At 61.8% G+C, this 27,521-nt stretch overlaps 2 protein-coding genes across 8 annotated transcripts in view; one reads left to right on the top strand and one right to left on the bottom strand.

Moving 5' to 3' along the window:
- HDGFL2 (HDGF like 2) overlaps nucleotides 1-16,381 on the top strand; it is a 21,248-nt gene extending 4,867 nt beyond the window's left edge. The window contains exons 4-16 of one of the 3 annotated variants that reach the window (XM_027049174.2): nucleotides 4,327-4,518; nucleotides 10,106-10,222; nucleotides 10,327-10,398; nucleotides 11,339-11,504; nucleotides 11,616-11,691; nucleotides 11,769-12,075; nucleotides 13,190-13,287; nucleotides 13,918-13,991; nucleotides 14,136-14,206; nucleotides 14,517-14,618; nucleotides 14,770-14,983; nucleotides 15,600-15,732; nucleotides 16,082-16,381. In XM_027049174.2, coding sequence (XP_026904975.1) covers nucleotides 4,327-4,518; nucleotides 10,106-10,222; nucleotides 10,327-10,398; nucleotides 11,339-11,504; nucleotides 11,616-11,691; nucleotides 11,769-12,075; nucleotides 13,190-13,287; nucleotides 13,918-13,991; nucleotides 14,136-14,206; nucleotides 14,517-14,618; nucleotides 14,770-14,983; nucleotides 15,600-15,732; nucleotides 16,082-16,181 — 1,722 coding nt within the window. In that variant the 3' untranslated portion in view covers nucleotides 16,182-16,381. Of the gene's footprint in view, nucleotides 1-4,326; nucleotides 4,519-10,105; nucleotides 10,223-10,326; nucleotides 10,399-11,338; nucleotides 11,505-11,615; nucleotides 11,692-11,768; nucleotides 12,076-13,189; nucleotides 13,288-13,917; nucleotides 13,992-14,135; nucleotides 14,207-14,516; nucleotides 14,619-14,769; nucleotides 14,984-15,599; nucleotides 15,733-16,078 lie in introns of all 3 variants that reach the window. The other 2 variants (XM_027049173.2, XM_027049175.2) reach the window with 2 other exon arrangements.
- PLIN4 (perilipin 4) lies at nucleotides 16,364-27,521 on the bottom strand. 5 transcript variants are annotated; one of them, XM_053220076.1, is made up of 8 exons: nucleotides 27,307-27,521; nucleotides 27,128-27,195; nucleotides 26,498-26,606; nucleotides 25,524-25,582; nucleotides 20,395-23,800; nucleotides 20,108-20,295; nucleotides 18,678-18,764; nucleotides 16,364-18,605 (listed from the first exon to the last, which is right to left on the bottom strand). In XM_053220076.1, the coding sequence occupies exons 2-8, from the start codon at nucleotides 27,176-27,178 to the stop codon at nucleotides 18,273-18,275; spliced, it is 4,233 nt and encodes a 1,410-aa protein (XP_053076051.1). In that variant the 5' UTR covers nucleotides 27,179-27,195; nucleotides 27,307-27,521; the 3' UTR covers nucleotides 16,364-18,272. The 5 variants fall into 5 exon arrangements, with proteins under 5 accessions (XP_053076051.1, XP_053076052.1, XP_026904972.2 ...); XM_053220077.1 differs by having other exon boundaries at nucleotides 25,524-25,579; XM_027049171.2 differs by having other exon boundaries at nucleotides 25,524-25,579; nucleotides 26,471-26,606; nucleotides 27,307-27,520.

Raw genomic sequence — 27,521 nt, 5'->3', positions numbered from 1 at the left:
CTCCAAAATACATCCTTTTTTAATGTTCGTTTATTTATCTTTAATAATCACTGCACCTGTCGTGGAGCTCAAACTCACAACCCCAAGGTCAAGAGTTACATGTTCTTCTGAGCCAACCAGGCTTCCCCCAAAATTTATCTTGACTGTTGGTCTCTGTGCAGAGAACAGCCTCGTTCTTTTCGACAGCCTTAACTCAGCTGGCTCTCGCACTAAGAGGTGACCACTAGCCCTGTTCCCTCACCCCCTTGCCAAGCCGGGAGGTGGAAATGGCATCTGAGCGTGGTTCCAACTTCATGGTCTTAATCCAGTGCTGAGGGTGGCCTGGGCAGGTGGCATCTTTTCCATTTTATTGATGAGCAAACTGAGGCCCAGAGCGACCCAGCTAGAATCTGAGACATCTCAGACCTAAACCAGGGTTTTTCAACATTCGTGCCTGGATCATTCTCATGGGGTGGGGGCCCTGGACACTGTGGGGTTTTGAGCAGCGTCCCTGAGCACCACCCCCCACTCGATGCCAGGAGCACCCCCAGTCTCGGCAGCCCTAGATGTCCCCAGACATTGCCAAATGTCTTCCAGGAGACAGACGTCGTTCCTGGTTGAGAACCATTGACGGAGCACTTCCTAGAAATGCATTCTCGTCCCTCGATAGGGGAAGAGGGAAAGAGACCTGTCTAGGGTTCTCAGCCTAGTTAGAGTGAGCTGGAGCCAAAGCCCGGGCCTCCTGTGTCTCAGGCTGAGTTTCATCGGGCACGGGGGGGCCCTGGAGGAGGGCCCAGAGAATCACCTCTACGCAGCGGGTCTGAGGTGAAGCGTCCTGCTGTGGGAGCACAAGGACCTGGGCTCAAGTTCTGGGTCTACCACCAGCTTACCGTGTGCCTTGGGAATCCACATCACCTCCCTGAACCTCTGTGTCCTCATCTAAGGCAGAGGCTCATGGTAGTGTCACAGTGTCACAGGGCTGTGGGGGGAACCCCGTGAGCAGACGCACATCAGGCACCTAGCGCAGTGACACGGTGCTGAGCAGGTGATGGCGGGGTCGGGAGCGAGGCCGGGCCGGATGTGACCTTCCCTTTCCATCCCCCCCATCACCCTCCTGACGCGTGAAGGCCGTGAGAGAAACTGAGGTTCGCCTCGCTCACCAGACCTTTGGGCTCGCGATGGCTGCAGGTTGGCTGGCTCTTGGCCGTGTTTCCTGGCTCCTCCCTGTGCCTCGTGCTTCTCCGTGGGGGTCACGTTTCCCCAAGGCTTTGCTGGCAGGCAGTGAGACCCCATGGGCTGACCCCCGCCCCGAGATCCAGCGTTCCCGGCCTTATCTACAGGCACAGCGTAGGGCCGGCCACTTACCTTCTGGAGCGTCCACTTGCCCAGTTGTGGGACAGGCCCACCCAGCCCGGCCACCTGGCTGGACGTGAGAGGCACAGGTCGGACCCCGGTTGGTCAGGAGCAAGGAGGGGTTTCCGTGGGCAGTCGCTGCGTCTGGTGGCCCCGGCTTAGAGGCCAAGCCAGGCCCGGCCGGCATCTCGCCTCTGTCACACACTCGCTGTGGTCTTGAGCTGTCGTGTCACCCTTTGCTCGTCTGCAAAATGAGGGTGACGGCTCGCACCCAGGACACGTGCGCACGCGCGCGCACACACACACACACGCACAGAGCAAGCTCGGGTAACGTCTGCCCCCTCGTTTTAGGTTTGGGGCCTGCCCTACCTAGCATCACGTCTTTTACTCTTGTCAAGCATATCCAGAGTGGGCCCTGTTACGGTGCCTCAGGGGAGACAGAAGGAGCTGCGTGCTGAGCACGAGGTCCTGTCAACACCTGGCCCTTACTCTCCTCGCCTGTTAACCCGGCTGTGTGAAGGCCAGGGTGGGCTCAGGACCCCTCAGTCAGGGAAGGCCTGGGGGGCTTCCTGCAAGAGATCAGGGAATGGGGGATCGGTTGGGCCGGGGGTCCTCCCGTCTCCTCTCCGGCAGCCACGTTTCCCCTCTTCTGAGCCTTTCTGTGCTGATGTCCTACCAAGCACTTGTCTGGTCCTGTGTCCGGCGCTGACCCCGGTTCCCTTCCCTCCCGGCCCCCCGGCCGCCCATGCTCCTGCCTCCTTGCTCCCTGGTCCTGGTCTGGCCTCCTGTGTCCAGTCGGCGTGGCCCCCGAGGCTCCTCGCTCGGACTCGGACCCCTTTCCGTCCTCCCTGCTTGTATGTCGGCCGGCGTGCGGCCCCGGCCCGATCCATCGATCCCCAGCTGTGGTTCCACCGAGGGAGTGTGCCTTTCTCTTGTTGTAAGTTTTTTTAATGAATTTGGGAAATCCGCTGTTTTAACTATTTTGAACGTGTCCTACAGTGGGTTTTATATATTTGTAGTGTCGTGCAATCGCCACTACTCTCTAATCGAGAACGCTCCATCACCCCACAAGGAAACCCCCCCCTTCCTGTTCGCTGTCACCCCCAATTCTCCCCTTCCTGTAGCCCCCGAGAACTCCTTTTTTTCTTTAAAGAAAGAGAGAGAGCTCGATTAGGGGAGGAGGGGAGAGAATCCCAAGCAGGCTCCATGCCCCATGTGCACAGTCCAACGTGGGACTCGATCCCACAAACCTGGGATCACGACCTGAGCTGGAGCCAAGAGTCGGATGCTCAACCAACTGAGCATCTCCTGAGAACATCATCCCGCCCCTGAGAACTCCTAATCAACTTTCTGTTCCTATGAATTTGCGTACTCCAGATTTCATAGAAATGGAATTCTACGTGGTTCTATGCTTCTGGCGTCTTTCACTGCGCGTGTTTCGGGGGTTCATCCACCCTGCAGCGCATGTCAGTTTCAGTCCATTTCGTGGCTGAATAGCGTTCTGTCCTATAGCTGCTCTGCACTTTGTCTATTTATTAGTAGGTGGAAATTTGGTTTTTTTGCAGACCGTAGCTCTAAAAAGTCACAGTCTCGGTCTTAAAAGAAATTAATTACTCGGTGAAGAAGTACCATGAAATAACGTGGTCAGATACTACCCTCGGACTCTGCTGGGTGCTCCAGGAACGGAGCGGCACCCCCTCTCAGGCCGCGTTGTCTCTCTGTGTTTCCTTGTCTTTCTCCGCATTAGTCCCCATCGGGGACTGTGAGCTCCCCGAGGGCAGGGACCCTGTCTCACACCGTCTCGCCCCCGCCCCAGCACGAGGCCTCAGGCAGTGGATGTTCTGTGGCACTCAGTGGATGAGTTTGACCAGGACTCATCTGTGTTCCTCCTACAAACGAGATATCCAGAACGGGGTCAGAAACAGGCCCGAGAGAGCCCTGTGGCCTGACCGTCCTTGTGCGACTGCTGGGTCCCCCTGCATCCCCCATAACCCTACATCAGCCCTGGCCCAGCCCTCCAGCCTTTCTTCCGCCACATTCTTCTCTCACCGTTGCCCCCGGCCACACCGACCTCGCCCGCCCGGTTCTCAGGGGCACCGTCCCTCCCCTCGTGCTGTTCCTGTCCCTTTGCATGCTTGAGATGACTCATCAGCTGAAACGTCCCGTCCTCCGAGGATTCCTCCCCAAAACGCACTTCAGAACATTACTGCCACCTTACACCCACCTCTCCCTGATTCCTCGGCACCCACGTACCAGTATTTTCCTCTCTCCCCGTCCCCGCGGCGAGACGTTGTTCTGCCGAAATGGCTGCTCTCGGCCTCTCCCGCTAGATGGTAAGCTCCCCGGGGGCAGGGGCCGCGCTGCCTTCACATCTGCGTGTGCTCGCTGCCTGCCCGCCCAGCACCGTGCCTGGCACCCGCCGCTGCGCGAACGCCCCCCGAGCGTGTAAAGGAGCCCGGCACGTGCCGAGCACGGCAGAAGTGTTTCTGTGGCTGTTCTTGCCTGAGCGGGCACTTTGGGTAAAGGAGAAATAGCAGAGCCTGGAAGTTTCGGCCTGGAGGTCGTGTCTTCGTCACGATGGGCGTACCGACAATAAACTGGCAAACTTTGGGGGATCTCTTGCCAGCCTGGGCACTGCCCTAAGAATGTCATGTGCCACTCCGGCCTCATCCTTGCCACAGCCCCGTAAGGCCAAAGTCGTGCCACCCGTCTCCCTCAGATGTGGAAACTGAGGTCCCGAGAGGCTAAGTCACAGACTGGCCTGAGGTTTGATCTTGAACCCTGGCACCCACCGCATGTGCCCATCTTGCCCTTGAGCCTCTATTCTTTAGTCTTTCCGGGCCGCCCCGTTTGGAAAGCCAGGGGGCCAGACCCTGACATTTGAGACCCCGCCGTGGGATCTGTCCTCGGGGTCACCGTCCCGGCTGGGGAATCCGCCCAAGCCTGCTGGTGACTGGTCTGTGCCCCCCCCCCCCAACCGTCTCGCCCCCCCAGCCGGTGAGTTCCTCTGACAGCGAGGCCCCCGAAGCCGACCCGGCGGGCGGGAGCGAGGACGACGAGGTCCGGGGGGTCATGGCCGTCACAGCCGTGACCGCCACAGCGGCCAGCGACAGGATGGAGAGCGACTCCGACTCGGACAAAAGCAGCGACAACAGTGGCCTGAAACGGAAGGCCGCAGCCCTGAAGGTAGGGGTGGGGCGGGAGCCCTTGGCCTGGTGGGGGGGTGGGGGGAGGTAGCAGCCCAGCCTCTCTCTGCCCCCCGCCCCCAGCAGCCTGGGCTCCCCCGCTGCCTTTCTTGTTTTCAATGCACGGTTCTGTCATGATTTGTTTCATTTATTTTTATTTGTTATCATTTTTTTACGTATGTCATTTCATTACTCTTTATAACGTTCCTCAGTAGATATTACCGTTTCCGCTTCACAGATTGTCATCTCGAGGAGGGGGGTGTGCTTAGCCCGGGTCTGTAGTGTGAGCTGAAATGCCTTCCTGTATTATTAACCCGACCTTTTACTCAACACCAGCCAGACTGAACAGATCCCAGCAGAAGTAGAATGCACGTGCTCGGTCTTGGCTTTTCCCTCCCAGGAGCCTCCTAGCTGAAATTATGCCCGTAACCTGAATATGCAGATAATTTTTCTGGGTGTTTAACATGCTTTTTGAAAATTGAGATAGCACTCACATAGCGCGAAATTCACCCTTTCAAAATACACAGTTCACTGGTTCTTAGTACATTCACAGAGCTGTGCAGCCGCCACCACCGGCGAGTTCCAGAACATTCTGTCACTCCGAAAGAAACCCTGTCCGCCTTAGCAGTCATCCGCCAGCCCCCACGAGCCCCCTTCCTGTCCATGGAGGAGCCCGTCCTGGACGTTTCACACACGCAGACCCACACCCCACGTGGCCTCTCGTGGCCGGTTCCCTCCCTGAGCGTCGCGTGCTAGGGGTCCGTCCGCGGGGCGGCGGGGGTGGGCGCCTCGCTCCTGCTCGCGGCCGAGGGACGTGCGCGTGCGCGGGGGACACGTATTTACCAGTTGATAGACATCTGGGTTGTGTCCACTGTGGTCCGCCGTGACCACACTGCTGTGCACGTGCGTGTGCAGGTTTCCGTGAGGATGTGAGTTGTCGGTTCCAGAGACGGTCTCTTGCCCTTTCTCTTCTCTGCCTTTTGACTGCCTCTGAGCATCTGGGTGCGGGATGAAAAGGCCGGGACCTAGCGCCACTGTCCTTGACAGGCTTCCCTACCATTACTGATAAAAATAACGTTTCTATTGGCCCCAACCCTCATGATAAGCCGTGCTTGTCGTCAGGTACGAGACGCGAAAGGTGCGGAGAAGCTGGTAGAAAATACCCGTGTTGGGTGCGCGGGCTGCTGTGCTGGGGACTGGAAACGCCCTGGCGGGTTGAGTGCGGGTGGGGGTGCGGGTGGGGGTGCAGGGGTGCGGGTGGGGGTGCGAAGCACAGAATCGGCAGCCGTCCACACGGTGTCTGTTTGCTGGGCATTTCTTGGTCATTAAGTACTGTTTTACGACGTGGTCCTCAGCGGCCGAGAAGCAGTCTGTGATTTCTCACCGGTACGTTAGTAAGACCGTCGGGCGTCCAGGGGGTCACCTGGGTGGCTCGGTCGGTCAAGTGTCTGGCTCTTGATTTTGGCTCAGGCCACGATTTCTCTGCGCTCATAGCGTGGAGGCTGCTGAGGATTCTCTTGTCTCCCTCTCTGTCTGTTGCTCCCCTGCTTGCTTGCCCTCTCTCGCTCTTTCAAAAGCGAATGCATAAAAGAAGAGGGAAAAAAAAACTTGTTGGGCATTTAGCTCCCAGTTTTTATGGTGCGCTTGGCATTGTTTTGTCAAACTCCCCATTATTTCTGTTTACGGCTGTTGGAGACATTAAGTAGAAATGTGTAGAAAACAACCCTGCCCCGTGCCACCCCTGAGAGATAAACCCCTATTTGTTTTTTTGTGGTTTTTTTATTAAGAATTTTTTAAAGTTTATTTATTTTGAGAGAGAGAGAGGGAGGGAGTCAGTGTGTGTGAGTGCGTGGGAGGGGGCAGAGAGAAAGGAGGACAGAGGCTCTGAAGCAGGCTTTGTGCTGACAACACAGAGCCCGATGTGGGGCTTGAACTCATGAACCACAAGATCATGACCTGAGCCAAAGTCGGACGCTTAACTGACTGAGCCATGCAGGCACCCGATGAATTTTTACTTATTTTATTTTTTAAATGTTGATTCATTTTTGAGGGAGAGAGACAGAATGTGAGCTGGGGAGGCACAGAGAGAGAGAGAGAGAGAGAGAGAGAGAGAGAGAGAGAGAGAGAATCTGAAGCAGGCTCCAGGCTCTGAGCTGCCAGCACTGAGCCCCACGCAAGGCTCAAACCCACAAATTGTGAGATCGTGACCTGAGCCGAAGTCAGACGCTTAACCAACGGAGCCACTCAGGTGCCTCCCACCTAATTTTTTTTAATATTTACTTATTTTTGAGAGAGGGAGAGAGAGAGAATGATTGGGGGTGGGGCAGAGAGAAAGGAGGACAGAGGGTCGGAAGCAGGCTCTGTGCTGACAACACAGAGCCCGACGTGGGGCTCGAACTCATGCACCTTGAGACCATGACCTGAGCCAAGTCAGATGCTCAACTGATTGAGCCACCCAGGCGCCCCTAAACCCCTGTTTGTAAGTCACTACTTAGATTTTTTGGGTCACTTTTGCATTAAACAGATATAAGTTCTTATTACAACCCCGTTTAACCGCACCGGGCCCATCCGCAGCTGTCCTTTCTCTGATCTGTGAGGGGCTGTGGTTTTCCCGCGGGGCCGGCTTTATACATTCTCTCTTCAGCCAACAGCTTGTTGGCTGGTCTTCTCATCTGTCCTCTGAGTGGTTCCACGGACGGCCTCCTTCGTGAGGCAGATCCCGACGCCAGCTCTTGGGGACGGGGTCCCGGCCCTGCCCGCCCAGCCGGGGTCTCTGTGCTCTCTGGGGCTCCAAGATCTCGCAGCTCGGGGCCCCTCGCCATTGCTTCCCCTTGCACCCTGGCGTCAGGAGGGAGGGTCCTGGGTCACCCTAGTCTTTGTGGTGCCCTTTGGTCTGGGGAAGGAGGCCACAGCCGGCTTGAAACGCTTCCCCTAGAACTGCCTGGCGACTCTGGCAGAACGTGAACTGCCCTCTAACTGGATCCCCTGAGCGCCTGCGTTGAGAAGGGAGAGCATACAGCGCCCCTGGGATACAGGCCGTCTGTGTCCCGAGAGGGAGTACGAAGTGCCCCGGGCTTCAGCTCGGCCGCCCACGAAGGGGGGCCAGACTCCACACACGACCACACAGCCCTGCAGGTCTGGCCCCGACAGTCCCCGTCCCTCCCCTGACCACTCACTGGCCACGCTGCCTTCCCCTGTGGGGCTTTGTGCTTGCCGTCTCTCCCGCCCCTCTGTCTCCCCTCCGTCCTTCCTCCATCCCTCTGTCCTCCGTCTGTCCCCCCGTCCTTCCTCTATCCTCCCTCCGTCCCTCTGTCCTCCCTCCGTCCCTCTGTCCCCCCATCCTCCCTCCGTCCCTCTGTCCTTCCTCTGTCCTCCCTCCATCCCTCCGTCCTCCCTCCGTTTCTCTATCCTCCCTCTGTCCCGTCCTGGTCCCCCATACGCGAGTAACCCTTCTCAGATTTGCACGGAATGTTTCCTTTGGCCTCTCCTGGCTGGAACGTGTTGTGCGACAGTAGGGGGCCTTATCTCTCCCCAGTGGGTCCCTGAGTGTACATGTGTGCCGGCTGGCCTCGCAGAGTCCCGTGCACTAGACGGCTTGCACACCAGTCAGTATTCCTGGAGGCAGCAAGTCTGAGATCAAGGTGTTGGCAGGCCTGGTTCCTTCTGAGGCCGCTCCCTGGCGTGCACATGCCGTGCCCCCATCCCGTGTCCTCACGTGGTCGTCCCTCTGTGGCCATGTTCTGATCTCTTCTTATAAGGACACAGGTCCCACTGGATTAGGGCCACTCCAGTGACATCATTTTAACTTAATCATATCCTTGAAGACCCGGTCTTCACAAACACAGTCCCGCTCTAAGGTCCTGAGGGTCAGGGCTTCAACAGGTGAATTTTAGGGGGACACAGTCCAGCCCATCGTGCCCTGGACAGGGCACGGAGCGGGGGAGATGCTCCGGTGACAGTGGTTAGAAGAACCACCACATCTCCGATGTGACAAAACAGAGGCAAAGTGCCATTGAACTCAGCACTGGCTGGCTGGGGAGGCCTGGGTTTTCCCTGGCTGAAATCTACTTCTAAAGCTTAAAGACTCTTAAAGATTCTTACGTTGGCTTCTTTGGGTGGATGTCAGAGAATGCGTGGACCCCTGAAACTGAATTCTGGTTGTTTGCGTGTATGTGTGTGTGTGCATGTGTTTATTTGTCTTTAATTTATTTTTTTCTTTTAAATGTTTATTTATTTTTGAGAGAGAGGGAAAGCACAAGCAGAGGAGGGACAGAGAGAGAGAAAGAGAGAGGGAGACACAGAATCTGAAGCAGCTCCAGGCTCTGGGCTGTTAGCATAGAGCCCAGTGTGGGGCTCGAACTCGTGAACTGTGAGATCATGACAGCCGAAATCAGACACTTAACTGATGGAGCCACCCAGGCGCCCCGGTTTTTTTAATTTTTTTATTTTTTTATTGAGGTAAGGTTCACATTAAAAAATCAGCCATTCTAAAATGCACAGCTCTGGGGCACCCGGGTGGTTCAGTCGGTTAAGCGTCCAACTCTTGGTTTTGGCTCAGGTCATGATCTCGCAGTTTTGTGGGTTTGAGGCCCATGTCGGGCTCTGCACTGGTGGCACAGAGCCTGCTTGGGATTCTTTCTCCCACTCTCTCTGCCCCTCCCCTACTTGTGCTGTTTCTGTCTCTCAAAATAAATAAGTAAACTTAAAAAAAAATAAAATGTACAGCTCAGGGACATTAAGCACACTCACACTGTTTTGCAAATCCCCCCACGTTTTCCAGAACTTTCCATCTCCCCAAACTGAGACTCTATCCCCATGAAGCACTGACTCCCCACCCCCGACTCCCACCATCCACTCTCTGACTCTATGGACAGGACTCCTCTAGGGACCCCCTGTGAGTGGGGTCATGCAGGACGTGTCCTTCTGTGTCTGGCCTCTGTCACTGTGCACAGTGTACTTAAGGTTCAAGATCCCTGTTTTGTTTTGTTTTATTTTTTTTTTGAGAGAGAGAGTGAGCAAGCGTGTGCATGTTGAGTGGGGGAGGGGGAGAGAGGGAGAGAAAATCTCCAGCGGGCTCCGTGCTGTCAGCACAGAGCCCGATGCAAGGCTCAGACCCATGAACCATGAGATCGTGACCTGTGCTGAATTCAAGAGTCTCATGCTAGGGGCGCCTGGGTGGCTCAGTCGGCTGAGCGTCCGACTTCGGCTCAGGTCATGATCTCACGGCTCGTGAGTTCGAGCCCCGCGTTGGGCTCTGTGCTGACAGCTCAGAGCCGGGAGCCTGCTTCATATTCTGGGTCTCTCTCTCTGTCTCTTTCTTTGCCCCTCTCCCGCTCATGCTCTCTGTCTCTCAAAAATAAATAAACATTAAAAAAAAAAAAGAGTCTCATGCTTAACCGACTGAGCCCCCCAGGCACCCCAGGATCCCTGGTTTTTAGTCAGATCCTGCAAGGGGTCCCTGCCACCTCCCAAGGATTCCAGAACCTCAGCTCTTCTCCCGGGTGTGAGCGGCCAGGCGGGAGACGGCTGTGCCGAGCACACAGGCGAAATTTCTGATCGCTCCTGTGCTCGGGCTGCGCTCTTTCTAGATGTCGGTCTCCAAACGAGCTCGAAAGGCCTCCAGCGACTTGGATCAAGCCAGCGTGTCCCCATCCGAGGAGGAGAACTCAGAAAGCTCTTCTGAGTCAGAGAAGACCAGTGACCAGGTGAGCAGGTGGCTGCCTCCGGGGGCGGGCGGGCGCACGCACAGGGGCCGAGCCGGGGCCAGTCCGTGGGGCCCACGTTCAGCGCCTTCTCTCTCTCCGCCCAGGACTTCACCCCCGAGAAGAAAGCTGTGGTGCGGGCGCCTCGGCGGGGCCCCCCTGCGGGACGGAAGAAAAAGGTAGAGGGGTTTTTTCGTGTCGTGTTCCCACCTGCCTGCCTGCCTGCCTGCCTGCGGGAACCCCTGAGAGGCTCTGTGTGGTCACCAGCCACTGCCCGTGGGTAGAGTCTGTCTTTTCTGGAGGAGGGTAGGGCCCAGGCCACCAGGGATCACCACCGTCCGCCTCTGCCTCCACCGATGGCTTTGGTGTGTGGTTTCCGAGGGTGGAGTGTGCAGGGCCCATCTGTGGGCCCGGAGGCCGCCCGGCTGCCACCACTCCTGAGAGGAGCACAGAGGCCGGTGCAGAAACTGGGGTGCTGGAACGCTGGCCTCAGAAGGGAGAGGGGTGTCCTTAGGGGCCCCGTGTGAGGCAGGGAGAGTGGGTGTGTGTGGAAGGGAATGCACGCGTGTTGTGTGTCCGCATCCCGCGGACGGTGTGCGTGTGTTCGAGTGTGTGCGTTAGGTGCTTGGGTGTGTATGAGCGTGCCACCTGTGTGCATGGGAGTGGGGAGCAGGATGGGGCAGAGACAGGAGGAGGGCCCTCCTCTCACTGGGCCTCGCGCCCCTATTCTGCACTGGGAAGGGCTGTAGGGGCGCCTGGGGGGGGGGGTCTCAGTCGGTCCAACGTCCAACTCTTGGTTTCGGCTCAGGTCGTGATCCAGGGTCGAGGGATCGAGCCCCGCATCAGGCTCTGCACTGTGTGGGGAGCCTGCCCGAGATGCTCTGCCTTCCCCTGCCCCTCTCCCTTGCTCACGCGCCTGCTCTATCTGAAATAAAATTAAAAAACGAACCAAGAGCTCTAGCCCCGGAAAGCGCGGTGGCTCTCCTCTGCCTCCCCCGCTTCCCCGAGGGGATGAGTCCCAGGACCCCCCCATGCCGAGCCCAAGGAAGAGGCGGTTGTTTGCCGGGAGGGGGCTGCCCGTGGCCTGTGTCCTCACCTCTGCACCCCCGCCTCTCTCAGAAGGCGCCCTCGGCCTCCGACTCCGACTCCAAAGCGGAATCCGACGGGGCCAAGGGCGAGCCTGTGGCCGTGGCCAGGTCCGCGCCGTCCTCTGCCTCCTCCTCTGCCTCCTCCTCCTCCGACTCGGACGTGTCCGTAAAGAAGCCTCCTCGGGGCCGGAAGCCAGGTAGGGCGCGGGCCGGGGTGCCCCCTCCCCCACCCCCCCACCCCCCACCCCCCACCCCCGCCGTCCTGGGGGAGAGATCCCTCGCCGACCGCACCCCCCCCTTCCCTGCAGCTGAGAAGCCGCCCCCGAAGCCCCGCGGCCGGAAGCCGAAGCCAGAGCGGCCCCCGAGCAGCTCGAGCAGCGACAGGTGGGCGGCAGGCCAGGGCGGCGGGCGGGAGGGCGGGCGGCGCGCCCCCGGGCCCTCTAACGGGCGCGCCTCCGCAGCGACAGCGACGAGGTGGACCGCATCAGCGAGTGGAAGCGCCGGGACGAGGAGCGAAGGCGGGAGCTGGAGGCCAGGCGGCGCCGGGAGCAGGAGGAGGAGCTGCGGCGGCTCCGCGAGCAGGAGAAGGAGGAGAAGGAGCGGCGGCGGGAGCGCGAGCGCGGGGAGGCCCCCGGGGGCAGCGGGGGCAGCAGCGGGGACGAGCCGGGCGACGAGGACGAGCCCGTGAGGAAGCGCGGCCGCAAGGGCCGGGGGCGGGGGCCGCAGTCCTCGTCCGACTCGGGGCCCGAGGCCGAGCCGCAGCGAGAGGTGCGTCCTGCTGGCGCGGATGCGGCGCTACCCGCTAACCGGGAACACGGGCCCGGCGGGTCCCTTCCCGCCGCCCGCCGGGTCGGCGCCGGTGGGGGTGGGGGTGGGGGTGAAGCGGTGAACGAGACACAGAGACCTGCGCCGCGGAGGAGCCGGGGTTCGCGTGAGGGGGCCAGACGGGGGACAACGTGAGGTGCGTTCCAGCACGTTGGGTGCGAAAGACAAGAAGGCAGGTCAAGGGACATGAGCTGTCCGGTGGGCTTTTCAGTTTTAGGTGGGGTAAACCCTAAAGGCTTTAGCTGAGAAGATGCCGTGTGCCGTGAAGTAAGGATCTGAATGGAGTGAGAGGTGGTCTGGGAAGGTATCTGGGGAAACCGCACGCTGGGCTGAGAGCACAGTCTGTGCAAAGGCCCTGGGGCAGGACCAGGCCTGGTGTGTTGGAGCAACAACCAGGAGGCCCATGTGGGTAGAACGGAGAGGTGGAGCGGGGAGAAAGAGGAGAGGGGATGGGGCAGGTCGTCCCGGGCCTTGGGGTCTCAGGGAGGACTTGGGCTTTTCCCCCAGGGAGGTGGGAGCCCTGAAGGGCTGTGGGCCGAGGAGGGCAGACTTGACTCCTGTGTTCACAGGTGCCCTCTGGGTGCTGCGGGGGGCAGGACTCTGGGGTGAGTGGGGAGCAGATAGGCCTCTGTGAGCATGAGGGGTGACCCGCAGGCCCAGGGCAGTCCTGCAGGCTCGTCAACACCCCACTTTCCTGGCACTCGCAATCTGCCTGGATCTGAGCCTCACTTCCAGGCCTGTCACCTTCTAGACCGAGCCCCACGGGACAGAGGACGACCTTACTCTCTCCCTGTTTTCCCTCGGTCACAAAAAAGGGCCCAAGATCCCTGCCCCAGGAAGTGCAGATTGTGGGGCCGCCCCTCCCGTTGAGTGAGTGGTCCTTTTGGGGCCTGAGACGCTGTCACCTGGGGCACGTGCTGGACCCAGGGGTCGTTCTTCCCGTCCTGCCCCGTCCGCCAGTTCCCAACAGTGCCGTGGTGGCAGGCGGTGGCAGGCTGAACCTCTAAAGGGAGCGCCCGCTGCCCGCCACAGCCCTGTCCCTCTCTGGACGCTGCAGGCAAAGAAGGCGGCGAGACAGTCACAAAGCACAGAGCCCTCGAGGAGACCCAGCCAGAAGGAGAAGAGAGGGCGCCCCGAGGAGCGGCCCCGAGCCAGGTCGGACCTGCTTTGCCTCTCCTCCCGCGGCTACCTGGGGGCCCACCTGCCCCGTTCTGGTCCCTGCGGCTCCCGGCCTCCTGGGGATCCGTCACCCCTCACCCCGTACAGGAGGGACCCGACTTCCGAAATCAGTCTTGGAGATAGATCCAAACCAAGTGGGGCCCCGTCAGTAGGAACCACTGCTCCAGACTGAGGTTCTGCCCCCAGTGGACACCACCCCACCTATCTGGTTGTCACGCTGGGGGTGTTCCTGGCATTGAGGGGGTGGGGCCAGCTTGTTGCCCAGCCCCCCACAGGGCCCGGATGTTCCTCAGAGAGCGACCCGCCCCTTGTCAGCAGTGCTGAGGGGGGGGACCCTGTCCCCCAGACCAGTGGTCCTCAGACTAGAAATCCAAGCCGGGGGGGATACAGCCCATCCCCCTGCCCGCTTGCTAAGCAGGAATCCAGCATCAGCGAATGAACCTTCCCGATGGGAGTTTGGCGGCTGCCTAGACCAGGTCCCAATGGGCCCTGATCCCTCCTCCTCCCCGACTACACACACAGAGGCCCCCGGGGGCAGGAGGGCCATGGCAGGGCAGGGGGGCTACGCGGCAGGCGAGGGTAGGGCTAAGGGGTGTGACTCCACAGGCCCCCCAAGGTGGAGCGGACCCGGAAGCGGTCAGAAGGGTTCCTGCCCGACCGGAAGGTGGAGAAGAAGAAAGGTGAGGAGGGCGGGCCACCAGGGCAGGTCCTCTGCTCCCGTGCACGTGCACGGGTCGAGGAAGCTGGTCGGGTGGCGGGACCGGGCCAGGGTGGCTTCTGCGGCTGCAGTCACGTGCAGGTGCTGCGTTCTCTCCTGGCCGCAGAACCTTCCGTGGAGGAAAAGTTGCAGAAGCTGCACAGCGAGATCAAGTTCGCCCTGAAAGTCGACAATCCGGTGAGACCCTCCTCGGGGTGCAGAGGTTCCTGCAGGCCGGGCAGTCCCCCAGCCCCTCGTGTGTGGAGCCCGTGAGAAGTTCTGGGAAACTGAGGCGAACCCTGGGTCTCGGTTCACCTGGCGTCCTCCAGCAGGGGGCGCCACCCGGGGTGTGCTGCTTGGTGTCCCCACAGGTGGCACCGAGCGGTCCTCCAGGCTCTGGGTCGCAGCCACCACCCCTGGGGGTCCCTGTCGCTCCACCTGCCCCCCAGGGCACTCCCTAGGGTCCCCTCAGCTAGGTGCCGCCCCTCCTCCTCTCCCCACCCTGCAGGATGTGAAGAGGTGTCTGAATGCGCTGGAGGAGCTGGGGACCCTGCAGGTGACCTCACAGATCCTCCAGAAGAACACAGATGTGGTGGCCACACTGAAGAAGGTGCGGTGGGATCCTAGCAGCGGAAGGGCCTGGTGGCCGGCGGGGGTAGGGGTCCTGAGGGGCACGGCCTGGGAGGTGGCGGCCTTGGAGGCGGGGCTCTGGTGGGGGGCGAGACCCGCTGCGTCTCCTGAGCGGGCCTCTTGTGGGTCAGATCCGCCGTTATAAGGCCAACAAGGAGGTGATGGAGAAGGCCGCAGAGGTCTACACCCGGCTCAAGTCTCGGGTCCTGGGACCAAAGATCGAGGCCATCCAGAAGGCGACCAGAACAGGGACGGAGAAGGAGAGGGCCGAGGTGGAGAAGGCAGAGGAGGCGCTGGCTGGAGAGGAGGCCCCCACGGAGAGGGCGGAGGACGAGCTGAGCGCTGGTGAGGAGCAGGGCGGGAGCCCTCGTAGACCCTCAGAGCCAGACAGCACGGGAAGCCGCGCGTGCGTGGGGGCCGCGTGTGGGAGCGTCGCGGGACAGGCTGGCTGGACCTGGGAGGGCCAGGGGTGGGCTGAGAGGAGAAAGAGGGTGTTTCCCGAAGGGGCCGTGGTGCTGGGTCCCTCAGCGACACAGGGGCTGTCGCGCTGTCCTTCCCGCTCGGGTTACGTGGTGCTGATGGGGGCTGCGGAGAGGCGCTCCTTCTTCAGACCTGAAGCCTCCGCAGCCCCAGGGCCGGCCTGCAGGGCGCGTCTCCTTATTTCTGTCCCCAGACTCCGCACACGTGGTTCCCCGCTCATTTACCGGTCGCTCCCTGTCTCGGGCTTGTATGTGCGGGGGCCCAGAGCCGGCTGCAGAACCCGGCACATGCCCCAGCCTGACGGACGAGCAGTCCCGATGGGTCTGGGAGGTGTGGGCCGGGGGCACGCGGTGGGCGCCCTGCGCCGGGGCCCTTGAGGGAGGTGGAGGCTCCTTTAGGGCTCCTGTCCCCAAACCAGCTCGCTCGCTTGCTTGCTCCCGGCGGGCAGGGCCACGGGGTCACGAGCCCCTCTCCCACCCAGATCTTTCAGCCCCGGTGAATGGCGAGGCCACGTCCCAGAAAGGGGAGAGCGCGGGGGACAAGGAGCAGGAGGAAGGACAGAATTCCGAGGAGGGGCTGGGGTGCGGCTCCTCTGAAGAGCCCTTACACAACGAGTAGGTATCGCCGGGGGCCGCGGCCACGGGGGCAGCTTCCTGAGAAGGCGCCCACGGCGCGGGCTGTTTGCACCCGCCACCCCTGCCGCTGACCCGTGGGTCCCCCATCCAGGGAGCTGCTCTGGGCCTGGCCTCCCCGGGAGGGTGGCTTCCTCCCGTCGCTCCGGGAACGGGCGCGTGGGCTCCTGGGTGCGGACGCCGCCGTGGTGAGGACCCTGGGTCCGCCCTGGGGCCCGGCTGGGGCAGCGGAGGGCGCTCTGGACACGGCCGTGCTCCCCGGGCGCTGGGTCTCTGCCGGCGGTGGAGGGCCGCGTGCTCACCCGCACCCGTGCTGTGTCCCCACCAGCAGCGCGCAGGAGGCCCCCGAGCTGGACGTGCCCGGGAGGGAGCAGCAGGAGCGCTCGAGGGTGCGGATAGCCTCAGCGTCCCTGGACGAGGAGGACAGCTGAGCCCCGGCGGCCAGGCCCCCCGTCGCACGTAGATGCCCCAGGCCTGCCCCGGCCCCCGCCCAGCACCCAAGGAGCAGAGACCTGCTGGGGAAGCACTGTGCTGTCCCTTTGTATCTGTCCCCTGGGTGGCTTTTCTGCCTAACTTCTGTGATTTCCAACCAACATGAAATGACTATAAAGGGTTTTTTTAATGAAAGTCACTTTTATTGACTTGGTTGTCTAGTGTTGCTGGGGCAGCTGTCCAGGACCAGCGCAGGGACGAAGGATTTAAGCCGTAGCATTCACAGCGAACGTGAACTTGGTTGCGAAGGTGCCCCTGCCTGGCCTGGCCCTGCAGGGCTGACGGTGAGGGAGAGTGGGGGTGGGGGATGGACCTTCATAGAAGTAACGGGGGTTCGAGTGGAGGCTGTGGTCTGACCCTCCTGCGTGCGGCCGCCCAGCACCCAGGCGGGAGCAGGGACCCAGCGGGCGGGCCTGGGCCCGGAGGGTGGAGACCGTGCTTCTCTGTTCCCAGCCAGGCTGCAGGTGGCTCTGGGACCCCCGAGGCAAGATTCAGGGTCCCCAGAAGCAGTAGCTCGGGGCATTCGAGCCATTCAGGCTTGGGGGCCGCTGTGGGCTGGCCAGTGTCCTTGATGTTCCAAGGGTGTGAGCACTGGGGGCAGGACTTGCTCTGTGACCTTGGATGAGTGGCACTCCCGCCCCGGGCTTCTCATTCCTCACCTGTGTAAGGATCCCTGGCTCACAGGGCCATCACGCGGATTCAGACAGACCCCCGCGCTGGGCAGTTGCTGGCTAAACAGTGGCGTCCGCTGTATGTGACTTACCCTGCCCTGGCCAGGAGCCTCCATTCCCACCGAGGCCGTGGTCAGGCTGGGACTTCCTGAGCCTGGCGCCCCTCATTTGGTTTGGCTGGACTGCAGCTCCAGCTACTGTGCTCAGCTTGTGTGAATGACTGTGTCCAGCATCTCTTCCTGCGATGACAGGGCGTGAGGGACACCAAGGAAGGACGGGCCCAGGGGGCTTCCTGACCCGTTCCCCGTGTCTCACATGGCCAGCGCCCAGGAGCCTGGCGACCCTTCGGGGGAAGGCTGGTGTCGCGTCCTGGGCTCAGAGCACCGCATCGTGTGTGAGAAGGGGCTATGGTCCTGGGGCCTGACCGGGGGGGTTGAGGGTGGGATGCGGGTTCTGGGAAGCGGGGTATTCCTTGGCAAGGGTCCCCCCGGCCGGAGGACAGGCGAGGCCCAGGGAGAGCGCGCCTGGCGTCCTGTAGTCCCACGTGCCACCCTGGCGTGGCTGCCCTGAGCATTTGGGGAAGTGTGGCCCAGAAGGACGGGGTGCGACGTCACAGCTGTTCTCTAGCCTCGACCAAGTGTGGGGCCTACCTGAACGTGCTGAGCACCTGCGGTCACATACCCGCCCCCACCGTCCCAGGGCCCTGTCCCCTGCGGGGAAGCTCTGCTGGTCCTTCCTCAGAGGCCTCAGCCCAGGTGCTTGGAGGGCCACAGAGCATCAGCTCCGGGTAGGCCCAGGTGGGAAGTGGCTGGTTTTATATCCGCCCCGTCCGGTCCTCCAGCCGGCCCGGGGCATAGCCATGGCTGCTGGCTGCCGCAGCTTGACCCTCACAAAGCCCCCTGGCCACACTGAGCGTTGGCAGAGGTGGTAGGAGCCTGCCTCGGGGTGACAGTGGCCTTCTGGTACATTCGGCTGCAACGGAACATGGTTTGCTGAGGGCGTGTGCTTCTAGAGCGAGGATAGAGCCGGGAGCCCAGGAGGGAGGAGCAAGAGAACTGGACGGAACCTTCTAGACTTAGGCACGTGTCCATTTCTCTTTCTTAATGGGAGTGCTTGCTTGAGATCCTCAGGCAAACACCCTCCGTCAGCGGTCTTAGCAACCCTGGGCCCCCAGACCCGGAGGAGAAGGGGTGGACGGTGCGGGCAGGCCTAGAGCCAGGTGCGTGGTGCTGCTGAGCTCACGGTCCTCGGTGCCCCCGCTGGGGCGAGGCAGCGCAGGGTCCAGACCTTCGGGGAGGGGGAGCCGGTTTGGGGCCGGGGAGGAGGCCCCGCAGAGGGCCCCCGTGGGCCGGGAGCGGCCTACAGCCGCTGCCCCCCGGGCGGCAGGGCGAAGGGCCCCACCAGCCAGCAGAGCGGCGGGCCGTGCTGCACGCTGTCCAGCACCTGCTCCAGCTCTTGCCAGGCCCGGCCCACGCCCTCGTGGCTCCGGGCCAGGCGCTCTGCCGGCAGCTGCTGGACCGAGCTGGCCGAGGAGACCAGGCCGTAGAGCTCACACAGGCTGTGCCGCGCCCGCCCGACACGCTGCTGGAGCTCCTCAGGGAGGCCCTGGAGGCCGGAGGCCAGGGAGCTGTAGGCCACGTGGAGCTGCTGGATGAGGCTGCAGGCCCTGGACAGGGCCCCGGCGTCCGGCACCTGCGGGAGTGGGGAGCGAGGTAAGCAGGGGCAGAGGGAGAAGAGCGGGAGCCTCAGCGTTTGCTTACGTACCCCTTGGGTAGCGCCTTCCTCCGCTCTGCTGCTCGGACCCTGGTCTGGAGGTGACTGGCTCTCTGGAGCCCGCTCGGCCTTCTGAATCTAGAAAGAAAGAGACGCCAGTGGAGAAATTACAGCTGGTCCCCTGGGGACGTTTGGGTCTGGCCCTGGAGCCTCACATCTAGACCTTTCCTGGGCATAGTGGAAAAGCCACAAAAAAATAAAATCCTTTAATAAGAAACGAATTAAAAGGTCTCTGAGGGGCCTTACAGAGTCCCCCTCTCTCGTGTCCCACATCCCTGCTTCGGAGGCACATTCTGAACCGGGTGCCTCTTGCTGCCACGGAAGCCACCCCAGAGGCCCCGCTGTCCATCACGTGCCGGGAGTTTTGCAGGAATCTCCCGGGTCCAGCCCGTTCTCCCATCAGCAGCTAGGGACCCCCTAGAAAAACCTAGGTGGGGTCAGGCCACTCCTCAGTTCTGGGTGCTGGGGGGGGGGTTGCTGGGGGGCATCCCTGGTCCCCACCTCCTCCATGCCAGGAGTCCCCCCCCCCCGCCCCCGGTTGTGACAACCACAGACATCCCCACAGATTGCCAAGTGTCCCTGGGAACAGAATCACCCCCCCAGGGGACACTTCCTAGGTTAAGGGGTTCCACTGGCCCCCAGGAGCCTTTACATTATGTTGACCACCTCTCACCTGCTGGGGTCATGGGAGGCTGCACACACAGGGCAGTGACTTACAGACCTCGAGGTCACCCTGGGTGGTGCCGTCTAACCGCTTGGAGATGCATTCTGGTGTCTGGGGTGAGCACGGCTTTACTCGTTATTTTTCCCCCATAATTAACCCTGGCTTTCCCCTCCGCGGCACTGCTAACACTGGCACTGGTTCTGGATCATTCTGTGTGCTGTACTATTGGTGTCCTGGGCACTGGGGGTGGGGGTGGGGGGCTGAGCAGCATCCCTGACCCCACCCACTCAAGGCCAGGAGCACCATTTCCTGCAGTTGTGACAGCCACAGATGTCCCCAGACATGGCCCAGTGTCCCAGGGGACTGTTCACTCGTGTGGAGATCCCGCTGGATCGGACCCGCGGTCTTCGTGCTGTGGCCCACCAGAGACCGTGGGGCACCGACTGAAATCACAGTTGTGTGGGTGTAGCCTGGGGATCTGGATTCAGGCAGCATTGCTGAGTTCTTCACTGCATGTGTATCTAAACATCTAAGAGCCATGACCTTGGAGACCGGGAGGTCCTCAGAGCTGGGGGACCCTCGCCGTCTGCACTGGCCACAGGGGGCTGCCGCTGGACTGGGCTCAGCTCCGCGTCTGGCGCAGAGCAGGAGCCGACACGTTAGCTGTCCGCCGTGGAGAAGCCTCCGTGGGGCTCAGCAGATGCCCGTCGGGTCACCACACGTGGATGGGGGAGCGTGGGGAGGGGAAGGCTCTTACCAGCTTGAAGGCGTCCTCCAGCTGGGCCAGCGCGGCCCTGGCCTGGAACTGGCCGTGTTGCAGGTGGCTCAGGGCATGCTCAAAAGCCCGCTGGCGGAAGCCGGGGGCCAGGTCGCCCAGACGCACAAAGTAGCTGCGCTGGTCGGCCGTGAGCACCCTTGGCTCAGGCTCGGAGGCGGCAAGCTGGGCTGCAGGGAAGAGGGGGGTCACTGGATCCGAGAGGCCCCGGGCTTGGGTTTTACAGAAGTCCAGCCCCGTGGGAGGTGGGCCGGCCATGCCGTTCTTACCTTGCTCCTCGGCATCCAGGGGCTGGAAGACATCCCCCAACTCCCTCAGCTCGTCCCGGAGTGTCGCGAAGCTCGTGGGTCCTTCATGGCCGCGCGCGGGGGCCACGTGCCCCGCATCCTCCCTGCCCAGGGTGGCCCCCTGGGGATGTGTTGCTTCAGCGGTGGCTTCCCGGACAAGGTCCAGGCCTGCACCAAGTGTGTCCGGGGCGCTGGATACTCCGGGGGACAGAGCTTCCCCTCCTTTGCGGGGGGCACTGGAACTGGTGAGTCCACCCCACACAGGGTCCCGGCTGCCAGGTAACCAGTTCTGGATGGTGCCGAGACCAGTCTGCACTGCCCCCTTGGCCACGTTCCCTGCCCCTGTCACCCCAAGGGACACTGTGTCTTTGGTGCCTGTGACAATATTCTTGGTGGTGTCCAGGCCGGTCTGGACGGTGCCCTTGGCCATGCCCAGTGCGCTTGTGAGCCCAGTAGATAGGGTGTCCTTGGTGCCCGTCAGGACGGTCTTTGAAGTGTCCAGGCCGGTCTGGACAGCCCCTTTGGCCACATTCATGGCTCCAGTCACCCCACTGCACACGGTGTCCTTGGTGCCCGTCAGGACAGTCTTTGAAGTGTCCAGGCCGGTCTGGACGGTGCCCTTGGCCATGTTCACTGCCCCTGTCACCCCAGCGGACACGGTGTCTTTGGTGCCTGTGACAATATTCTTGGTGGTTTCCAGGCCGGTCTGGACCGTGCCCTTGGCCATGCCCAGTGCACCTGTGAGCCCAGTAGATAGGGTGTCCTTGGTGCCCGTCAGGACGGTCTTTGAAGTGTCCAGGCCGGTCTGGACGGTGCCCTTGGCCATGCCCAGTGCACCTGTGAGCCCAGTAGATAGGGTGTCCTTGGTGCCCGTGAGGATGGTCTTTGAAGTGTCCAGGCCGGTCTGGACGGTGCCCTTGGCCATGGTCACTGCCCCTGTCACCCCAGCGGACACGGTGTCTTTGGTGCCTGTGACAATATTCTTGGTGGTTTCCAGGCCGGTCTGGACGGTGCCCTTGGCCATGTTCATTGCCCCCGAGAGCCCCGTGGACACAGTGTCCTTGGTACCCGTCAGGATGGTCTTTGAAGTGTCCAGGCCAGTCTGGACGGTGCCCTTGGCCATGCCCAGTGCACCTGTGAGCCCAGTAGATAGGGTGTCCTTGGTGCCCGTCAGGACGGTCTTTGAAGTGTCCAGGCCGGTCTGGACAGCCCCTTTGGCCACATTCATGGCACCAGTCACCCCACTGCACACGGTGTCCTTGGTGCCTGTCAGGACAGCCTTGGTGGTGTCCAGGCCAGTCTGGACGGTGCCCTTGGCCATGTTCATTGCCCCCGAGAGCCCCGTGGACACAGTGTCCTTGGTGCCCGTCAGGACGGTCTTTGAAGTGTCCAGGCCGGTCTGGACCGTGCCCTTGGCCATGCCCAGTGCACCTGTGAGCCCAGTAGATAGGGTGTCCTTGGTGCCCGTGAGGATGGTCTTTGAAGTGTCCAGGCCGGTCTGGACGGTGCCCTTGGCCATGGTCACTGCCCCTGTCACCCCAGCGGACACGGTGTCTTTGGTGCCTGTGACAATATTCTTGGTGGTGTCCAGGCCAGTCTGGACGGTGCCCTTGGCCATGCCCAGTGCACCTGTGAGCCCAGTAGATAGGGTGTCCTTGGTGCCCGTGAGGATGGTCTTTGAAGTGTCCAGGCCGGTCTGGACAGCCCCTTTGGCCACATTCATGGCACCAGTCACCCCACTGCACACGGTGTCCTTGGTGCCTGTCAGGACAGCCTTGGTGGTGTCCAGGCCGGTCTGGACGGTGCCCTTGGCCATGTTCATTGCCCCCGAGAGCCCCGTGGACACAGTGTCCTTGGTGCCCGTCAGGACGGTCTTTGAAGTGTCCAGGCCGGTCTGGACCGTGCCCTTGGCCATGCCCAGTGCACCTGTGAGCCCAGTAGATAGGGTGTCCTTGGTGCCCGTGAGGATGGTCTTTGAAGTGTCCAGGCCGGTCTGGACGGTGCCCTTGGCCATGGTCACTGCCCCTGTCACCCCAGCGGACACGGTGTCTTTGGTGCCTGTGACAATATTCTTGGTGGTGTCCAGGCCAGTCTGGACGGTGCCCTTGGCCATGCCCAGTGCACCTGTGAGCCCAGTAGATAGGGTGTCCTTGGTGCCCGTCAGGACGGTCTTTGAAGTGTCCAGGCCGGTCTGGACAGCCCCTTTGGCCACATTCATGGCACCAGTCACCCCACTGCACACGGTGTCCTTGGTGCCTGTCAGGACAGCCTTGGTGGTGTCCAGGCCGGTCTGGACGGTGCCCTTGGCCATGTTCATTGCCCCCGAGAGCCCCGTGGACACAGTGTCCTTGGTGCCCGTCAGGACGGTCTTTGAAGTGTCCAGGCCGGTCTGGACCGTGCCCTTGGCCATGCCCAGTGCACCTGTGAGCCCAGTAGATAGGGTGTCCTTGGTGCCCGTGAGGATGGTCTTTGAAGTGTCCAGGCCGGTCTGGACGGTGCCCTTGGCCATGGTCACTGCCCCTGTCACCCCAGCGGACACGGTGTCTTTGGTGCCTGTGACAATATTCTTGGTGGTGTCCAGGCCAGTCTGGACGGTGCCCTTGGCCATGCCCAGTGCACCTGTGAGCCCAGTAGATAGGGTGTCCTTGGTGCCCGTCAGGACGGTCTTTGAAGTGTCCAGGCCGGTCTGGACAGCCCCTTTGGCCACATTCATGGCACCAGTCACCCCACTGCACACGGTGTCCTTGGTGCCTGTCAGGACAGCCTTGGTGGTGTCCAGGCCAGTCTGGACGGTGCCCTTGGCCATGTTCATTGCCCCCGAGAGCCCCGTGGACACAGTGTCCTTGGTGCCCGTCAGGACGGTCTTTGAAGTGTTCAGGCCGGTCTGGACCGTGCCCTTGGCCATGCCCAGTGCACCTGTGAGCCCAGTAGATAGGGTGTCCTTGGTGCCCGTGAGGATGGTCTTTGAAGTGTCCAGGCCGGTCTGGATGGTGCCCTTGGCCATGGTCACTGCCCCTGTCACCCCAGCGGACACGGTGTCTTTGGTGCCTGTGACAATATTCTTGGTGGTGTCCAGGCCGGTCTGGACGGTGCCCTTGGCCATGCCCAGTGCACCTGTGAGCCCAGTAGATAGGGTGTCCTTGGTGCCCGTGAGGATGGTCTTTGAAGTGTCCAGGCCGGTCTGGACTGTGCCCTTAGCCACACCCACTGCCCCTGTGACGCCACTGGCCACAGTCTCCTTGGCACCTGAGAGGGCAGACCGGGTCATGCCCAGGCCTCCGTGCACCACACCTGTAGCTGTGTCCACCACGTTGGCCACCCCGGAGGAGATGGTGTCCTTGGTCTTACTCATCTTGGAGCTCACCAGGTCCTTTGCCCCAGAGGTCAGCTGATAAGAAAGGACACGCGTGGTCAAGAGGAGAGCCCGAGGCGCTCCACACCGCAGACTTCAGCCAGCCTGATCCCTCGCGTGCATTAGGGCGAAGGACTGTCACCCAGAGACCTTTGCCAAAGTCCCCTGGCCTTGGGCTCAGTGCCGGGTGCTGGGTGACACAGTTGGTTCGTCTTGCCTACTCTTCGAAGGGCAGTTTCTCTCATCGGGTCAAACTAACAAAGGGTTGTGGTGGCCTGAGTCACCACCACTTGCTTTCAACCACAAGCGTGCTGTTTTTAATCCAGAGCTTCTTAACCGGGGTGATTCTACCCTCCAGGGGACCCTGGGTGGCGTCTGCGGACATCTGTGGTTGCCACGACTCGGGGACAGGGTGCCCCAGGCGTTGAGCGAGCAGGGCACAGGGATGCCATGCAATCCCCCCCGCAGTGCCCAGGACGCGCCACAACCAGGAGGGATCTGGCCGCAAACGGCCATGATACTGAGATGGAGGGAGCCCCGAAATTTTGTTCTTACCTCTGCCCACCTGCTACCCTGCCTCATTTCAAGTGGGCACTTGGGCTGTGTGCCTGCAGAGACCTGAGTTCGAATCTCAGCCCTCCGCCCCTCCCTAGGCCCCCCGCTGTGTGACCTCAGGCAAGACACATCCCCTCTGAGCTTTTTGGCTGAAGCCCTCCTTCAAGGATTGTGGAGGAAGGGAGTCAAGGTGCCTGAAGCACTTTGCAGGAGACTGAGACTAAGACGGGGAGGGAACAGGGTGTGGCCTTGGCTGTCCCGGTCTGTTGTAATCTGGGCCAGAAGGGCCACTGGTGTTCCTCGTTCCTTGAGCTGAGGGCAGAGGGGAGTAGAGTAAGACTGCAGGGGGGCGGGGGGTGGGGTGGGGGGGTAGCGCCTGGGTGGCTCAGTCCATGAAGGGTCCGACTTCGGCTCAGGTCACGATTTCGCAGTTCGTGATTTTGAGCCCCGAATCGGGATCGGCACTGACAGTGCGGAGCCTGCTTGGGATTCTCTCTCTCTCCCTCTCTCTCTCTGCCCTTCCCCCACTCTCACTCGCGCTCCCTCTCAACATAAATAAATAAACTTTAAAGAAAAAAAAAAAGACTCCAGGATGGGCGCTTAAGCGTGCCCAGTGAAGCAGTCCTAACAGGGCTGTGGCGCCCTGCTGTGGCCCTTAGCGGTCGCGCATCAGTCACTCCGTCTGGCCCAGCCTTGGGGACGTGATAGCGAGGGGAGAGCCCCGTTCATCTGAGATGGATGGAAGGTGCAGGAAGGTTCCCTAACCACGCCTGGCTGTGTGACCTTCAGCAAGCGGCTTGGCTTCTCTGTGCTTTTTGGCTGTTGTGTGGGGTACTCTCGCTCCCTTCCTCGCGGGGCAGGTTCACCAGTAAGCGGCACACAGAAAGCACGCAGCCCCAAGCCTGGCGTGCGTTGAGGTGCCAGTGTTTCCGGCCCGTTATTGCTAGACAGAGCGGGAGACCGTGCGCAGCCTTGCCGCGCCGGGCAAGTGGGCGGTGGTCGGCATTGCACCCATTTCGCAGATGTGGAAACGGAAGCTCAGAGGGGAGACTACGCCTGGGATCCCACAGCAGGACGCACTGGGGTGTCTGCCCTCCCCTTGGCCTACGACAACCCCCTCAGAAGGCAGGAACCGAAACCTCCCCGGAGAAGCACCAGAAGGAGGCGGAGGCCATCAGGCCTCAGGCCCACCAGCCGCTCTCACCTTATCTGAAGGCGGCGGCTGCTTCTCCCCGCCGGCCGTCTGCTCCAGGTTGGTGGCTGCTGTGGGCACAGGAGCTGGTCAGGCAACCAGGAAGGGCGAGGGACGTGGGCTGGCATCAGCCAACGGGCCTGGGGCCCGTTGCGTAATTGGTGGGCACAGCCTGAAAGGTCAGGAATGTCCCAGCCGCCCTGCCAGGGACAGCAGGAGGTGACATCGACAACCAGTGACTGAGCCCTGCCGGAGGCTCCCCTGGAGCCCTGGGGCTTTGGGCTGCTGGTACGGGAGTTCTCTGGAGTTTTCTATGCCCGGGTCCCGGGCGCTGGACACTCACCCCGGAGGGGACCCGAGGAAGGGTATTAAGGGCCCCGCCCCAGCCGCAGCTGCCTGTCTGGCCTGGGTATGTGGGGCAGGAGTCACTGCCCTGGGGCGCTGGGCCCAGAGTGAGCGAGAGCGTCCAGGCCCACGCTCCCCTGCATCAGCCCCGCTGAGCAAATGGAGGATAGAGAGTCCCCCGCTCCCTCCCCCCCCAGCCCCTGCCGCCAAGGCTATGTGACCCCAGGGAAGCCAGCCCCCTTTGCTGGGAACCAGGATGGAAACCTTCAGTGAGCTCAGACAGGGGGAGCACCCAGTCCCTGGTGCATCAGAAATGGGGTGGGATGCAGGGGAGGGGTTGAGAAAGCAGAGAGACAGGCTGTGTCCACACCCTCGCTGTTGCTGGTTATGCTACTTTGGGCCCCTCTCCTGCCCTATTTAGGCCTCAGTTTCCCCCATCTGGTGCCACCTGGGCACGCCAGCCTGGAGTGTCTGTTGAGGTGATGCCGGCACGTGTGAACCCCCACTCCCCCCACAAATGATCAAAAGTCCCTGCTCGGGGATGTTTATTCCCGGGACCCACCTCTAGAGCCGCCCCCTCGCCCCCCCCCCCCCCCACGGAGATGTCCACTCACCCTGAGCCTGGGGCTGCGGGGACGCACCTGCAGGGTCGGCCACCAGCCGGACCTCTCTCGCAGAACTGTGGGCGCTGGCCACGAGGTTCCGGGCAGAACTGAAGCCAGGCAGGGACCCCAAGAAACTTCCCAGGGTCTACACGGGGCAGGGGGGAAGCGTTAGCAGGGCCAGGCTCTGGCAGGGTGGGGGGAATGCTTTGGACGGCACTGGGTTCCTGCATCCCCTCGGGCCCTTCATCCTGGGTAGACCCCAGGAGGGTGTCTTAGCCTCTCTGAGTCTCAGTTTCTTTGCCTGGGCCACGGGCAGAGTCAGCCTGCCTCCTGCAGACAGAGGAAAAGTTCATCCTCCGGGTCTCCAGAGGCCTTTTCCCTCCACGGCCCCCCCGTTTCACGGGTGGGGAAACTGAGGCCCAGAGAGGGGCCATGGCTGTTTCCAGATCACATGGTAGAGAAGGAGCTGAGGGTTGCTTGTGTCCCCCCGCTCCCCCCACCCTTCAGCTTGGACCGGAGGGGACAGTTGGTACCATGGCTCGCAGAGCCTTCCCACCCCACCCTTCCCAGGCCCTCCGGACCCCGGTACCGTGAAGGTCACCTTCCCAAGGTTCCGGGGGGTCCCCAGGTCCTGGCAGGGATCTCCCCCACCGCACCTCCCCTCACCTTGCCCTTGGGTTTGGGAGGATCCCGGCCTCCTTCATCTTGGGCAGACATGGTAATATTCTGAGCAGCTGGAAAGGGGCGGAGAGGGTGTGTGAATCGGGGGGCTCCCGGGCCTCTTGCCGCACCCCTCCCGCGCCGGCCACACCCCTCCGGCCCAGCCTCACCCTGGTGTTGCTCACCTGGGGTGCGTGAGGGTCCCTCAGAGCCACAGGCGGTGCAGCTGGGGGCTGGCTCTGCTCTCGGCTACCAGGCCTTATAGGGTCTGGGGCAGGCCCGGGCCCGGCCAGCAGAGGCAGGCGGCCAGCGGGCCGGGGGAGGGCCCTGGGCGGTCACGTGCAGCCTGCCCAGCCCAGCGTGGGCCCCGGGCCCAGGACCTTTCCCCTGCTATCCGCAC

Source organism: Acinonyx jubatus, chromosome A2 (genome assembly GCF_027475565.1).
Source record: "Acinonyx jubatus isolate Ajub_Pintada_27869175 chromosome A2, VMU_Ajub_asm_v1.0, whole genome shotgun sequence".
Classification (NCBI taxonomy): domain Eukaryota; kingdom Metazoa; phylum Chordata; class Mammalia; order Carnivora; family Felidae; genus Acinonyx; species Acinonyx jubatus.
The sequence above is the reverse complement of the archived record's forward strand: the minus strand, read 5'-3'. Positions and strand labels throughout refer to the sequence as shown.

What these genes read in the sequence shown, in the direction of transcription:
- PLIN4 (XM_027049170.2), bottom strand. Translation starts at nt 27,178, where the DNA reads ATGTCTGCCCAAGATGAAGGAGGCCGGGATCCTCCCAAACCCAAGGGC. An exon ending in CTCCCAAACCCAAGGGCAAG is followed by an intron (nt 26,607 to 27,127) that starts GTGAGGGGAGGT and finishes TGCCCCGTGTAG; the next exon opens with ACCCTGGGAAGTTTCTTGGG. An exon ending in CCCGCAGCCCCAGGCTCAGG is followed by an intron (nt 25,583 to 26,470) that starts GTGAGTGGACAT and finishes CTGTGCCCACAG; the next exon opens with CAGCCACCAACCTGGAGCAG.